Raw genomic sequence first — 16,545 nt, forward strand, 5'->3', positions numbered from 1 at the left:
TACTTATTTCATGCAATAAATTGCAATTTAATTATGTAAAAATCATACAATGTGATTTTCTGTTTTTTATTTTAAGATTCTGTCTCTCACAGTTGAAGTGTACCTATGATAAAAATTACAGACCTCTCCTTTCTTTGTAGGTGGGAAAACTTGCAAAATCGCCAGTGCATCAAATACTTATTCCCCCCTCACTGTATATAAACTTCTAAGAGACTTGTGTATGTGCAAAATGTCCTTTGAAATTTGAAAATGGGGGTATTCCCAGAAATGCTTTATTTGAGAGCCATATTGTCAATAAATGTCTTTCCTATTTGAGACAAATTCATGATTTTTCCAAAATGTTATTGCACTTCTGCTCAGAAGTCTAAAACACCCCTGGAATCTTCATGAGATGGCAGCAGAGGAAAGATGGAGATTCCATCAAGTGTGAGAATTCCATTCTGAATTAGTTATTGTCCTTTATCACAAAAACAAAAGGCGAGTGAACCTTTCTGGCAAGATTGAAGTGAAAAAGCTAAATTGTGGTTTGTATGGTATTACCATGTGGTGCTCTGCTTCTTTCTTAAAGGGAATATGTCAGCACTATTTCACCCCCCAAACTATTTATCCATGCTTGTAGCTCTTTCAAAGGCAAGTCCAGCAATACTTTTACATGGCCAGTCCATTTTTCCAGTACTGACCATGTAACTGTGTAACGTCAGGGAAAGGAGTCATCAGTCAAGCAGAAGGAGGCAGCGCTGGGTGAGAAATAGAGCTGGAGTGACTAAAAAATAAATTTTACTGTAACGAAGGAACGAAGCTGCTATATACTGGAATTGCTGGACCAGTCTTTGAAAGAGCTACAAGTTCATTCAAATAGTTTGAGGCTGTGAAATCCTCCAGATTCTCTTTAAACTTAAGACGCTTATCGACATTTGCAGAGAGCCAGTAAAGGCAAATTGTTGAAAATGTGGAAACTGTCACTTTTCTTTAGAAAGACATATTATAACGTTACATATCTTTATGTATACAACAGATATATGCCAAATAAATTATGATGATAGGTTGGCTCTAAAGAGGATTTGAAGAATATTAATGAACAGCCTATCCATTTGATACGCTAGCATATTGTGATTGGTGACTACCAGATATTCCAGACACCTTCGCATCTTTTGGCCCATGAAATAATAAAAGTTATTTTCTCATACTTAGTGCTTTGAATACTTTGTAGCTCTATTTATTTACTTCGATGTTTTTCTATCTCATAGATGTGCCTTCCAGTCCACATGGTTTGCGAGTTATAGAACTATCACAGACGTATGCCAAAATCTTTTTCAATAAACCGGACTCCCATGGTGGTGTCCCTATACATCACTACCAAATGGATTTTAAAGAAGTGTCTTCAGATACTTGGAAAGTTGTCCATTCACATGGAACACAAAGTGAGTAATTACACTAGCTTAGATCTTGAAGGATATGGAGAGTAGACCTTTTCCAATGCTGTTCTACCCTTACATCAGGTAGTTTAGTCTGATGGATCCATTATTACAATATGTCATAATATTCTTAAGCCCACCATACATATTAGATGGCAGTGAGTTAAACAATGGTTCGGCAGATCTTTCAGGAGACAGGCATCTCGGCTGGCTCTACTATACACAGGAGTGATATTTCGGCTGAGCGCTTTTGTTTTCTCTATGAGAAAGACTAATTTCCAGGAGAACAAAAGGATCGGCAGTCCAAAATTTGAGGTCACATATGCATATGACTGTGGGCCTAACCCGTTGATATTGGTTTTATTAGTTTAACGTGTATGGGGGCTTTAAACTAGCTAAAATCTTTTATCTAATCAGAGTAGGTCTCTTAGAAGATTGACCTTTGGTCTGTAGGGTGTAACTAACACAGTTGTTGTTAAAATAGCTGTTATGGGGTCCAGCAGCAGCAGGGGGCTTTCTTGAATTTTAAAGATGTCCCGGAACTGGAAAATATTGTATAATTACATTTTACACCTCCCCTTTCTCCCCATTCCATTAAAATTGTGAGCTCTCCACTTCTGTTATTCAAGCATCTGGAATATTTATTATGTATTTTAGTCTATTTTGTTGCCTTTTTTCCATTTTATACATTTGTTTTTGTTACCATTAACCCTGCTGTTCTGTTCGGGTATGCTATACACATAATATTACGGTCATTTTTGACCGGACCTATTAAAGTCTTGACTTTTAGCAAATATAAGTGTTTTATTTGAATACCTGTTGCATAATTATACCGTATGTGAACATGGTTGTTCATAAACAAATGAAAAATGAAATCAAAAACTTATTTTTTTTTTTTTTGGATCAAAAATTGTTACATGGCCTTATTGCAATATTCATGCATATTGCACATTTGCACAGAAAAAAAATATTTATTATATAACTGTAAACTATAACTAATAACATCAAACTGTATGTAAATATATTTTTAAAAAAAATTAATAAAAAATTGCTGCTTTACACTATACAATCTAAGCAAAAGAATTGAATAATTTGAGAATAAAAGAATAGTTTATCTGCTACATACCTGTAAAGGTGAGTTTTCAGAGCTCTGTGACATCTATACATGTGCTCTCTCTGTGTTCTCTCCAGCAGTACTGAAAGTGAAATAACTGTATAGACTAGTATGGTAATTGTCTACTGATAAGATAAGAGAAAACACCTTCTTTAGCATAAGATAGCCCACAGTAAAACAAACACATTTGTCAAAGAGAATTTATTAGTGCTCTTTTCAGGTCAGCATTACACAGTAATAGAACCAGCTAACACAAGGAAAATAAGAAAATCTTTTCATTTACAATGTGAAATGTTGACAACTGATTTGATCTATTTCTATATGAACAACAGGGTAAATAAGATACAGCGAAAAAATTTGCACATAACTATACTGGAAGCGAATCCATCTACTGTGTCGTTATTTGAAAATGTATGTATGTGTAAATCTGCACGGACCAAAAGGACCTAGATAAATTGATAAATAGTAGTAGATGCAATATATAGTCCAAAATGAGATCATAACTCCCTTATTTTACTCAAAAAATGGCGGGAGATTAGTATAAAAGGCTATCGGTGTTTTTTGACCGGACAGTACAAGCGTAAAAAAAAGGTGGAGCAAAAAGTAAACAAAACAAAAAAAAAGCCACAGTAAGAACCCCTCAAATGAGGAAAAGTCAATTAACCACAAGTTTCAGAACCGCATAATGAATATTTAAAAAAAATATAAAATTTCAAATTTGGTCATTTTTGACCGAACAGAACAGCAGTGTTAAATCACCCTTCAAAGTTATGATTGGAAACAGGGATGCAATAAATGCAGTTATAAAGACCTTTTGGCCAGTCAGCAACTCATCTTGGATTATGTAAAATGCTCCAAGATTAAAAAAAAACTTTAGCATTTGGGGCCATCAATTCATTATAATATTCTAAAAAACATTTTTATAAAATTAACTGTGGAGTGAATTGTTTTTTTGAGCTTTGAAAAGGATTAGGGATTAGCAAGAATATCAGTCCAAAGCGGTGGAGGACTGGCACCGATGGCTTTCCTCTGAGGGAGGAGAACCATCAAGCCGCTCTTAGCTAGGTTAGATACTAGTAAAGTAAAGCCTAGCTGTGACGCTGCATTATTACTATACTGATAGGCTAATATGCTTTTAGATATTTCTGCGGAGAAACATCAAGGTTGTATCACAGATTTCCTATAAGAAAATCAATTCTTCCATTGATGTAAAAAAGTAGGATAATCAGATGTGGCACTACATGAATGTCATATTTACTAGATGTTTTCTTAGCTACTGTTACGTATTTTAATGCTTTCTCTTTAATAGCATTTTTATTCTTGTAGCTATTGTTGTTCTTGCCAATTTGGAAGCAAATACGACCTACGAAGTCAAGGTTGCTGCTGTTAATGGTAAAGGACAAGGAGAATACAGTAAAATAGAAATTTTTCAGACTCTTCCTGTTCGTAAGTATAAAACATATGTGTTATATCTATCTGATTCTTTGTGTTTTATACATTTGTTTACAGTACTGTTACGTAGTTTAGAACTTTCCAGAAAAAACTTCTATTCTGTGTTGTGTTGGATCTGAGGGATGGTGCATGACCCAAAGATTTAAATGATGCAATAGGAGTTATGCAAGGTCTTTTTTTGTCCTTTCACTAGGCATAAAAGTGTAGAAGTTTTTCTAGGAGCATTCCTTTAAAGGGGTGCACAACTTGCATCTTGGGAACACAATCAACCTATCATATTATTCTTTGCGTCATGTCATAGACAAGCTGCCCGTATGTCAATAATGTCTCAGATGGTAATACCCCTTTAAGCTCCTGTATGGTTTCAATCTGACAATGTAACCTTCTGACCAGAAAAAAGTTGTGCTCAGAAAGGTCACAGACAACTGGTTTCATGGGAGATTTATTATTGCAGGTCAGGCTATCAATATCATCATTAAAGAACAAAGCTGGGGCCAAATGAAAAGTAGTATTAAATGGCCGACAAACTTTTTAATATGGCTCTTATGGAATCTTTTAAATACCCTAAAGCGAGGGTGGGCAATTCATTTTCTCAAGGGCCACGTCAAAGATCGTGACTGTTATGGAGGGCTAAACCAACCGGATGAACTTAATCCTGCTAATTATTATTGTTTTATATCAATTGATCAATTGTTATCACTTAATTTTGAGCAGTCTGGTCACTTGCTGCTATAGTTAATACATGTAAAGTGTTCTTCCCTGTAGCAGCTAATAATATACATATACAGTAATTTACTGCTTTGTAAAATGTTTAAATTAAGCAGCAAATTATTCTGCTCCTTTTATTCAGCCTTTATATCTTCATCAACAGCTCACAACACAAAATGATGACACCCACAGTCCCCACACACAGTGTAATGTCCCCACATAGTATGGTGCCCCACACAGCTCCCCACATAGTATGATGTCCCAACACAGTCTCTCGAACAGTATGTGTCCCTACAAACCTCACACTTTATATTGTACCGTCACACAATATGAAGTCCCCAGAAAGCCCCTCAGACTGTATAGTGTCCCCACACAGTATGATGTCCTCACAGAGCCCTCCACGCAGTATGATGTTCCCACAGAGTCCCCCATGCAGTATATCCCCACACAGCCCCCCTATACAGTATGTTCCAACAATGCTCCCTCACACAGTGTGATATTCCCACTTAGCCCCCCATACAGTATGATATCTTTCACACAGTATGTCACCATAGAGCCGCCCTTCCTCCCACACAGCCCCCTTACATAGTATAAAATTCCCACACAGCCCCCCACACAGAATGATGTCCCCACACATGCCACTCAGAGCAAAGCAGGAGGTCCCTACACATGCTCCATAACACACAGCATGATGTCACTAAACATGCGCTTTTTGGGCACAGAATAATGTCTCCAAAGATGCTCCATAGGGCACAGCATGATGACCCTACAATTTCCCACAATGGACTGTGAATTAGAAAAAAAAATAGCTACTCATCTCACCCCATTTGAGCACTGCTCCGGTCTGCGCCATGTGCTGAGGCACAGCTGACTCAATGTAATCACGTCATAGCGCCTGCTGCGCTCTCAGGCGAAAAGGCTCAGTGATGCCGACAGCTCCCTGTTCCATCATGTTATTCACCGGCATCCTTGGGATGAAGATACCAGTGAAAGTGAGACACTGGGTAGATGGTGGCTGTGTACTGCAGGAGGCCACTGAATCTAGCCCTTTGGCTGTCTCGGTCCGCGGGCCGCACTTTACCCATGTGTGCCCTAAAACATTTCTGTTCACTAAACTGCACTACATGAAAACGGCCACCGTGCAATAAACGGCACTGAGCTGCTTCAGCTAAATATGTTATATACTTCTGGAAATCTTGGGACTTGTTAACAGTTGATTGATGGGATTGACATCTATCTGGTATTGATTACTTATCCAATATATAGGTCATCAGTATCTCAGACTTGGACAAATATTTTAATCAGGAAGATTTTCTTTTAACCAAATGCATTTTCTTTTGCCAAGTCATAAGGTCTGACAGTAGTGATGCAGTTTTCTTTCATTTGGTAAATGAATTAAATAGGAAAACACTCAACAAAAATGAGAAAGAAAAAATGTATAAATAATAATAATAATTTCAAGCTAGAATTTTTTTTTTCTTTAAGGATAATAGTGCAGTCATTTCTCCCATTGGATTTCACAGCTACCTATAGTCAATGGTCATAATAGACCTTTTACAAAAAATAAAATTTGGTGCAATTATTGATAGTTGTTAATCATGCTTCCCGTCTTGCTAGTTTGGTGGAAACAGTTTACATATAGTATTGAGTTTCAGTAGTCTGTAGAATAAAATGAGAGAATCGATCCTCGAATGACTCTTTCATTATCCAAATAAAAATCTCTTAATTTCCCCAATTTTTTATTTCTTCAAATCTTATATTGGCTAGAAAATCATTTTCCAGTTTACGAATGGACTAAACAAAGAAATAATTCTTTTTCATTATCGTACAATCTGTCCTGTCTTTAACCAAAACCTCATTGGAATAAGATCCCCCAAATTTCGATGCACCAGAATATGATCTTTACACAAGTTTGTGGCTTTACACCAGTCTACTGTAAACTATAGTACATTTATCATGCTGGGATTTCTCCTGCCCACTAATCACTACCCATGTTTTAAAAAAGTGTGATGCAGTCATGAACTTTTTGGAATTACACCTTTCTCAAAATTTTGCAATTTTTTAACAATGATCCTGGTCAAATATCAAGCCAAGACAGACCTTAAAAGCAATGTGTCATCAGAAAATGACCTATTCTTTTAATTAGTTTTTTTTGTGTGAAATATATATTTTTTAAAAAATTGGCAAGTTTTTTTTTCTTCATATCAGAATCATAACAATACAAATTAGAAATCTTGTAATTTTCACTCTTGCCACTGGGGCTATTCTAGACTCACACTTCATTTTCTTTCAGTAAATTCACATGAAAATTAGCAGCAATGAACAGACTCTGTTCTTTTGTATTGAAGCATCTAATGAGCGTGTGCAAAGGTTATTGGGAAGGAAGGGGAGCTGTGACATCACCTATTCTGATTGGTGGATCCTGTGTTATAAGCTGTGTTTAGAGGTGTTAACAGTCATAGAAATCCTGCTTCTGATAATAAGGAGCTTTGCTGAAATCTTTTTCTGGAAGGAGAGGAAGTATGAGTTTAAAAAAGCACCAGTGATTAATGTGAAAAATGCAAGATGACTAATTTTTGGTTTTTAATAAAGATCATGATATTGAAAAAAAACATTACCAAAAATGTAAAAAAATATATGTAACACAAAAACCTGATTTAAACAATTGGTCATTTTCTGATGGCACATTCCATTTAAAGGGGTTTTCCCACAAGCAAAAGTTGATTTTAATCAATAGATCTTGGAATAATAATAAGTTCCACAATTGGATGTGTTTAAATAAAATGTTCCTGTGCTGAGATAATCTTATAAACGTGTCCCTGCTGTGTACTGTGTAATGGCTGTGTCTGACTGGGCAGGAACATGGTCTGATCATACCACATCTCCTGGGCAGGGGAGGAAGATAAACAGTATGCAGACATTACAGCAGGGGATCTCAAATAATTCTTTCTTTTATGTAAAACATTGTTTAAAAACAGTCAGTGAAATGTTTTACCTCACAGAAAGAATCAGCTGTGATCCCGTGTTGTCCTGTCAGTATACTCTTTTGATTCCTCCCCTGCCCAGGAGTTGTGGTATGATCAAACCATGTTCCTGCACGGTCAGACACAGCCATTACACAGTACACAGCAGGGGCACATTTATAAGATTATCTCAGCACAGGAACATTTTATTTAAACACATCAAATTGTGGAAGTTATTACTATTCCAAGATCTATTGATTAAAATTAACTTCTGTTCGAGGGAAAACCCCTTCAAGTAATAAAAATGAGCACAGAATCTGAATACTAGAGTTGAGCAGATCTTGGAAAAATTAGAATTTCCCAGATAGCTCGGATTTTCGATTTGTAGTGACATTATTTTCCCTAAATTGAATGTCCCTTATTTTGCTCTAGTGTCTTTCCAAATACCAGTGCATATTAATTGTAAGATTTTCATAGAAAATTAGAAAAATTCTTATACGCACCTCACCACTCACTTTTCTGGTCCCTTCATTCTTCATTCTGTGCTGTCCCATCCTCGGCACATCTTCTTATCACTGCCGCCAAGCTCTGGAGCCGACCTTTTTAGGCTAAGCCAGGACTTCAGGCTCTGATGAGGCCCTTCCTCAAGTGCATGTAAGGCATGACCTTTTGCGTGCATGCGCGCAAACTTCCTGGGCCCCTTCACTCTAGGCTGGGACTTCAGGCTCTGATTGTGCGCTTGACGGTGGTGGTAAGAAGATGAGTTGAAGACTGGATAGGAGATGTGAGAAGCAGAGGGGCCAGAGAGGTGAGCTGTAAGACGAGTAAAAAGTATTCTTTTTATTTTTTAGACTTTTGATGGTCCATCATAGTCTAGCTTCAATGTAGTCAAAACTGGATGTTGTTTTCACTAAGGTTTAAATTATTTGCAACTTTCAAAAAGATGTTTTTAAGTTGCAAATTACCATTATTTTTATTGCAATGGATCACACAGAAGAACTGCACGAAGATCTTCATTCTCAATCTGTTACCTGCCAGAAAATGTCACAACATTCAACCTGCCAAGATTTATTTAACCACCAATCAGATGTCAATCTTCATCAGTTATAACATTGATATAACTTGAGCATGAAACTTTTTTTTTAGCAATGTACTCACACAGATCGTGGCTATTGATTTATCTGAATCAGCTTAAGTAGCAAACTAGTCTAAGGCTCAAAAATAGTTTTTCTGAACATTGCAGGAATTTTTAAAAATATCCATTTGTTAAGTATATCATCTCAAAGCCTCATAGATCAGACACAATGATGACCCTAATAAAGGTAGACAATGTAGAAGAGAAAATAGGTGAAGAGTAATTTAAGGTCTGTTTTTTTATTTTAACATGTGTCAAAACAAATATTTTTTTTTTCTAATCGTTGTGCTGGATCCACTTTTGGTTCATGTATCCATTTTGCTATCAACCCAACATACTTTTTTAAAAAAAGCAAAGTAAAAAAAAAATTCAAGGCAAAAGACACCGGTTGAATGTCACTCGGGTGGCAAAAATGTTTTATTCATTCTTTCAATGAACCCATTATTTTGAATGAACAAGTTTAATCAGTGACTTAGATCAAGAACGAACATGTCTCTTTTGTTTTTGTTTAATTATTGTTGTTGGATGCTCGATTCACAAAAAAACATGGACATCTGAACAGACTGACAATCTATAATGGTTATGTACGTGTTCTGTTCGTGATCAATACAGATAGAACACATACCTCCCCAATGTCCACTCTCCCCAGTCCCGCAAGCTCGATTCCTTGGGGTAAACCTTGCCTCTGATCTCTTCTTCAAACCTCATATCCAAGCCCTTTCCACTTCCTGCCGACTCTAACTCAAAAATATTTCCCGGATCTGTACATTCCTCAACCATGAATCTACCAAAACACTAGTCCATGCTCTCATCATCTCTCGCCTCGACTGCTGCAATCTCCTGCTCTGCGGCCTCCCTTCTAACACTCTCGCACACCTGCAATCTATCCTAAACTCTGCTGTTCGACTAATCCACCTGTCCCCCCACTATTTCCCTGCCTCTCCCCTCTGCCAATTCCTGCACTGGCTCCCCATTGCCCAGAGACTCAAGTTGAAGACCCTAACCTTGGTATACAAAGCTATCCACAACCTGTCTCCTCCATACATCTGTGATCTAGTCTCCCGGTACCTACATGCATGTAACCTCCGATCCTCACAGGACCTCCTTCTCTACTCCCCTCTGATCTCCTCTTCCCACAATCGCATACACGATTTCTTCTGTGCATCCCCCCTACTCTTGTACTCTCTACCCCAACACATCAAACTCTTGCCTACAGTGGAAACCTTCAAAAGGAACCTGAATATCCACCTCTTCCGACAAGCCTACAACCTGCAGTAACCCTCGCTGCATGACCAGCTGTGCCATCACCTACTGTATCCTCACCCCCTCTTCTAGATTGTGAGCCCTCGTGGACAGGGTCCTCTCTCCTCCTGTACCAGTCGGTGACTTGTTTTTGCTCAAACTATTGCTGTCTGCTACGTATACCCCTTTTTCAGATGTAAAGCACCATGGAATTAATTGCGCTATAATAATAAATAATAATAATAATACCTGAAAAAATGGAGTCAGAGCAACGTCTTAGAAGAGAAATCCTAAAAATGTTTGATCTGAATGCAGATAAAGAATTAATGAGGCCATGGATACTCACCATTATCCTTATTTGCATTAACAATATGAATAACTGAAGACCTTCACAGTTTGCTATTTGAATGATGGCGACTTTTTGGAACCATCCCCATCATTCTAAAATGCACTTTCATTTGGTGAAAGTGAAACAAATAATACAATTAGAATGATCTAAATGTTATTATTTTCCACTATAAAACTGACTTCATGCTTAATAAATTGCTTACATCACTGCCTCACCATTAAAGGGGTTGTCCAGGCTTGGAAAAAAAGTCTGCAGTCACTGTTTATGACTGCAGACTGCTGTCGCATACCAGGAATCATGACTGCACACCACGCTTTGCCATGATTTCTGATATGTGACTGCATGTATGTGAACTCAACAGAGAATTCAGGGAAGCCGGTTTATGTCTAGTCGGCAAATAACCGCAAATTTGCAAATCGCATACATGCTGTAATGTGACCACTCTCACCGCGAGAAATCATGAGAGTGTGCACACAGCATGCTCTCACAATTTGGGACTCTGCAGTTATAGATTGACTACAAACTTTTGTCCCAAGCCCAGCAACTCATTAAAGAGTACCTATCAACAGTTTACGGCTGTCCTTTATTTTTGAGCAGTTGATACTGTAGACACCTCTTTTTGTGCTGCCTGCTGCAGTGTAATCAACTCCCAGATGACTGATGAAGGTCTTACTGACCGATACGTCTTGAATCTGGAATTTCTATGAACAATAAAATATTTCAGTCTATGTGAAGAAGCGAGTGCCAAGTCTTTCTTATACTGTTTAAAGGATTGGGGTCCTACTTGTGCACTGAAGTATACTGGGAAGTGTAGTGTTTGTTATCATAACTTTTGTTGCTGAAGACTGTATAAGCTCCCCTAATGCCACCATAAGGGACCAAACTTGCATTTATTGGGACCCTAACATGCAAAGCAGAATTCCACGACCCTCCGTGACCTACATCACTGTGAAAGCATCAGATCTCATGTGTTCTCGCAATATCTTGTGAAGTGAACTAAATCCTTTACTAGACATTTGCGAGACAATACTGCACTGATGATATTACCGTTTGGTAACTGCTTTGTCAAGGATGTGGCAGCGCTAATTTAACTAAACACAAGATATTGCAATAAAACTTGAGATCTTGTGCTTTCAAAATGAGGGTGGCCATGGGGGGTTTGTGGGATCCCATTCTCCCTGTCGGAATTTCACCATCTGCTAGTTTGGACCTAACTGTTTGCTAGAAAGTTGGGTCATTTAAGGTGGCATTAGGTGTGCTTTTCTGATGAAAATTACATTTAGAAAAATCATCAGGCTTTAGTTGCCCTTTCTTTTCTTACTTAAAAAATGGTAGCTGGACACAGTCTGGTGATAGATAATCCTAAGCCCAGCTGAAGTTCACAATTTATCCTTCTCTGAAGTTTAATGTGCTATCCAGTGATGGGTTTCCCATATCCTCCAAAAATTGTATAAAATAGACCACCAAAAACATTTTCATTAGAATGACTCCCATTCCTATAATGATATCCAATTTACTAACAATCTTAGTCTGCTGGAAATTGCAGCACTTTGAAGTCCATCATGAATGGCCTACAGATCTTGGCGGTCCCATAAAAATGGAGATTCATATTTTCTCTGTAAATAAACCAATATGATTGTTGGCTCTACATTAAAAAGACCCCATGATGTTCTGAACTTTCTGCAGCAGTGGATGAACCCGAGACTTTGCTTTCATTGTAATTATACTGAACATTCGTTGTTGTGTAACAGAAGGGACATGAGCCTGATCCTGCTGACTTCTCCATGAAAGTGAAGGCTGCTGCACCCATATGTTGGGGGTGGCAAATAACATCAATAGTTTTTCTTTTTATCCATTACAATGTAATGAAGCTCAGGGATTTTGTTTTCTTCATAAAATTATCTCAGTGCTTCTTTCTGTCACTAGAAAGGCCTCTGTCTGATTTTATTCCATGTCTAGGCCTTTTGTTAGATAGATAAATAGATAGATAGATAGATAGATAGATAGAGAGATGGATAGATAGATAGATAGATAGATAGATAGATAGATAGATAGATAGATAGATAGATAGATAGAGAAAAAAATGCAGCAGATCCAGATCTACAGGGAGAAAAAAAATAAATGATTTATTATAGAGATGGGTGGCTACTTTGCAATTTGCGCAGGATCTAGTTGGAGTCAAATTCCCTGAATTTCTCGGTTTCACGAATTCAAATATCTTCAGACTCGAATTGTAGTTTGCAAAAAATAAAACTACCCAGTACCATCTTCAAGACTGCTGAAGCATAAGAAAGCAAGCAAATGTCATTTTGTGTGGCCTTTTGGGCTTCCCCATAATGCCCTGCTGCTATGACATCTTCTGGACTATCATACCTTATACAGTGGTGGTCAGTACCTGGGCCATCACAGACCAGCGGTTCCCAGTGGAGCACAGATTGTATGGCAGACTTGTTCTCCACCTCCAGAGTCACTGGGTAAGTCTCTCTCCTGTGCAGTGTAAGTTCTCATGGTCAGCCGGGTCCTATCTATCTCTCTCCTGTAGCGGTTAATCACTTATGGTCACCAAGTCCCTCTCTGTCCTGTAGAGTGTAAGCTCTTATGATCAGCGGCGTCCTCTCTCTATCTCTTCTCACCCATATGTATTTTATAAGCAATCAAGAGCTTATCAGTATTGAAATTTGTTCAACTTTATTTCCTGCAAATCTAATTTTCTGCGAAAATTTGACGAAGTCGGCTAGTTAGAATTTCAAAAGATCCACTCATCTCTAATTTATTCGATGCCAAAGTTTATGCCATTTTAGCTTTAAAAGTGAGCCTTTCACAAATAAATTCATGGTGTTCTTAGCATATTTAAATTAATGTATCAGTCATCACAAAATGTATGAATTAACATAGAAATAAAGAATAAAATAAATGCTAGATACATGATTATGCAGTGTACATAATTGTGCAATTTCCAATACCAGTGGCCACAACAAAGTTTTGTAGCGCATAATAAATATATAAAAGAAGTTTTCAAATACTTGAGTTGATTAATAATCATAGGTGTTGATAATAATGGATCACCTCATGATGATAATGGTGGACGCCATCTGTGATGTTCACCAATATGAAATGTGCAGACTGCAAACCTAAAGTAACAAGTTGAGAGCCTTACACCCTGCCGCATTTCTTGGTTCCTGGTTCTTGCAACACACAGATGTCTTTGATAAAGACCATTCTTGGTCGAAATGTTGGACCACATCTGTTTTGACTCCTTGCTGGATCAAAATAAATAACACTGCTAGAAGACCTACAGTCCCATTTTCTTTTTTTGTGGTGCTGAGGTTTCTACTTTGACAGGTTCTGTAAGTTAGCGGACAACAGAGCACTTTTCACCGATGCTCACATGGGCCATAATATGAAGTTCCACCATAGCACAAAAGAGAAATATGCCAATATTAAAGGAGATAAAGCGCATGAGTGCAGTACCTATTATTTTGGGATTTTGGGCAGGTATTAACCCGTCCATTGCCATAAGAGATAGCACTACCTCTAAGTAAGGTAAGAGTCAGGACAGTCACTGCTTAGCAATCACACTATCAATCACATCAGCAATCATCTACCAGGAGGAACACAATAAGAGAGGGACAAGGTATCTTGCACATGCAGCACATACTGTGCAAAATTTAATAAATCATTACAAAGACATTGTCTACTATAAAAAATATATTGTAACAAGGGAGACTTCATGGTCTTACATTTTTTTTAATAATGCACACCAAAAGGAATGGTAATCTAGGAAACACAGACTATGGTATGAATCATCTTGACACACAACAAACTGGACAATTGACTATTAAGGAGTCCTCATGAAAAATTAGTGAGTAATATATTTTGTTATACATATACCTTATATATTATATTAATATTATTATAATATAATTAATTAATCTAATAATAATTAATTAATATAATAATTATATTAATATATTACAGTTGGGCTCCTGCTAACCCCTGTGGTTACATGGGAGTCGGCACATGACTCTAAGGGAACCAGGAGGTGTTTATTTTTATAGAATGAACACATCACCCCTGAATCCACACACCAGCCATAATGCCCCAATAAAAAAGTCTACTAGACCAGTAGCAAACGTATGTATGTCAAGAAATAGTGTCAACATTTAACAAGTCTTATTGAAAGTTGGTTTAAAAAAACAACACGTGCAAAGTAAAATAATGTCCTAGGGTTGTAATTCTCGTGTGGGTGAGTCATTCTGGTTACATTGGATACAACAAGGTGCATCCTAATCTGTTATTGGCGAATATAATAAAGTGTAACACGATCTGAAAAAAAAGAGAGATAACAAATTATTGAAAAATAAAAAAACATTACTTACTCCTGTCTCCACAATGCTCTTTCCAGTTCATCCCCCCAATTCCATCACTCTCATTCCCTTCTTTTAAGGTCCACACAATCAGGCTCTTCCATCCCCTCTCCCTCAGAGTAGTGGTTGTATACCGTCCCCCAGGCTCACCCACCCAGTTCCTTGACCATTTTTCTGCCTGGCTGCCGCACTTCATGTCTTCAGATTTGCCAACCCTTATCCTTCGAGACTTCAACATCCCCATAATCAGCCCCACCTCCCCATCCGCACCCCTGCTTCTGTCTTTAACCACTTCTCTTGGCCTCTCACAGCTTTCAACCTCTGAGACACACAAAGATGGAAACCCCGTTCATCTATTCTTTGTCTGGCTTTGTTCAATCCCCTACCTAGATAACTCCCCTCTTCCCATCTCTGATCATAATATTCTCTCCTTCATGCTCACAAATCCACGCCCACCCCAGCGCACTCCTACCTATCACACATTCAGAAATCTACAAGCCATTAACCCTCATACACTTACAGACTCCCTTCACTCATCACTGTCCCGAATCTCCTCTTTTTCCTCTCCTGATCTAGCTGTAAATCACTACATTGACACTGTCAGAAAAATGCTGGACCAAGTAGCACCCCTCACCCTCAGAACCTCTAAACACAGAGTAAAACAGCCCTGGCTCACACCGCAAACCCCATTTCTCCAGCGATGCTCTAGGAGTGCCGAACGCCCTCTGGAGGAAAACTTGCACACTAGAAAACTTTATCCACTAAAAATGCATGTTAAAAACCTATAACTCTACCCTTCACCTAGCCAAACAGTCCTACTTCACCACCCTGATCTCCTCACTATTCAACAAACCAAAAAAAGTCTTCAACACAGTTCACTCCCTCCTCAGTCCTAAAGCACAGGCCCCTATCACGGACATCTGTGCTGAGGACCTGACCTCCTACTTCTCAGAGAAAATAGAGAACATCCGTCAGGAAATCAGCTCCCAGCCACCAAGTGCCGTGACTCCCATCCCTCCCCACATCTCCTCTGGATCACTGTCCACATTTGACCCAGTGACAGAAGAAGAAGTCTCCAGGCTCCTCTCTACTTCTCATCCTACTACATGCACCACTGATCCTATTCTCTCACACCTTCTCCAGTCTCTCTCTCTTCAGTCATCACTTCTCACCTAACTAAAATCTTCAACCTCTCCCTCTTTTCTGTTATCTTCCCTCCTCCTTTAAACACTCCATTATTAAAAAAGCCCTCTCCTGACCCTTCCTGCACAAACAACAACAGACCAGTCTCCAATCTCCCTTTCATATCTAAACTCTTGGAGTGCCTTGTCTACTCCAGTCTTACCAATTACCTCTCCATTCACTCTCTTCTAGATCCATCATAGTCTGGCTTCCGCCCCCTACATTCTACAGAAACTGCACTCATCAAAGTGAACAATGACCTTCTGACAGCAAAATGTAATGGTGACTATGCTCTGCTCATTCTTCTTGACCTCTCTGCAGCTTTCGACACCATTGACCTCCACCTCATACTCTCTATGCTCCACTCAACCTGCATAAAGGACACTGTTCTCTCCTTGTTCTCCTCCTACCTATCTGACCGTACTTTCAGTGTATCGTTCGCTGGATCCACTTCTTCCCCCCTTCCCCCCTTCCTCTCACTATTGGGGTTCCTCAGGGTTCAGTCCTTGGCCCTCTTCTCTTCTCACTCTACACGGCCCCAATTGGACAGACCATCAACAAATTTGGCTTTTAGTACCATCTTTATGCTGATGACACACAACTATCCACTTCATCCCC

At 38.5% G+C, this 16,545-nt stretch overlaps 1 protein-coding gene across 2 annotated transcripts in view; it reads left to right on the forward strand.

Moving 5' to 3' along the window:
• Positions 1 to 16,545, forward strand: part of NCAM2 (neural cell adhesion molecule 2) — a 578,411-nt gene that overhangs the window by 415,759 nt on the left and 146,107 nt on the right. For both annotated transcript variants that reach the window (XM_073668266.1, XM_073668267.1), the window contains exons 12-13: positions 1,248 to 1,421; positions 3,856 to 3,975. In XM_073668266.1, the coding sequence (XP_073524367.1) occupies positions 1,248 to 1,421; positions 3,856 to 3,975 (294 nt within the window). The remainder of the gene's footprint in view (positions 1 to 1,247; positions 1,422 to 3,855; positions 3,976 to 16,545) is intronic.

Source organism: Phyllobates terribilis, unplaced genomic scaffold (genome assembly GCF_046119375.1).
Source record: "Phyllobates terribilis strain yellow unplaced genomic scaffold, ASM4611937v1 Scaffold_2__4_contigs__length_985480577, whole genome shotgun sequence".
Lineage (NCBI taxonomy): Eukaryota > Metazoa > Chordata > Amphibia > Anura > Dendrobatidae > Phyllobates > Phyllobates terribilis.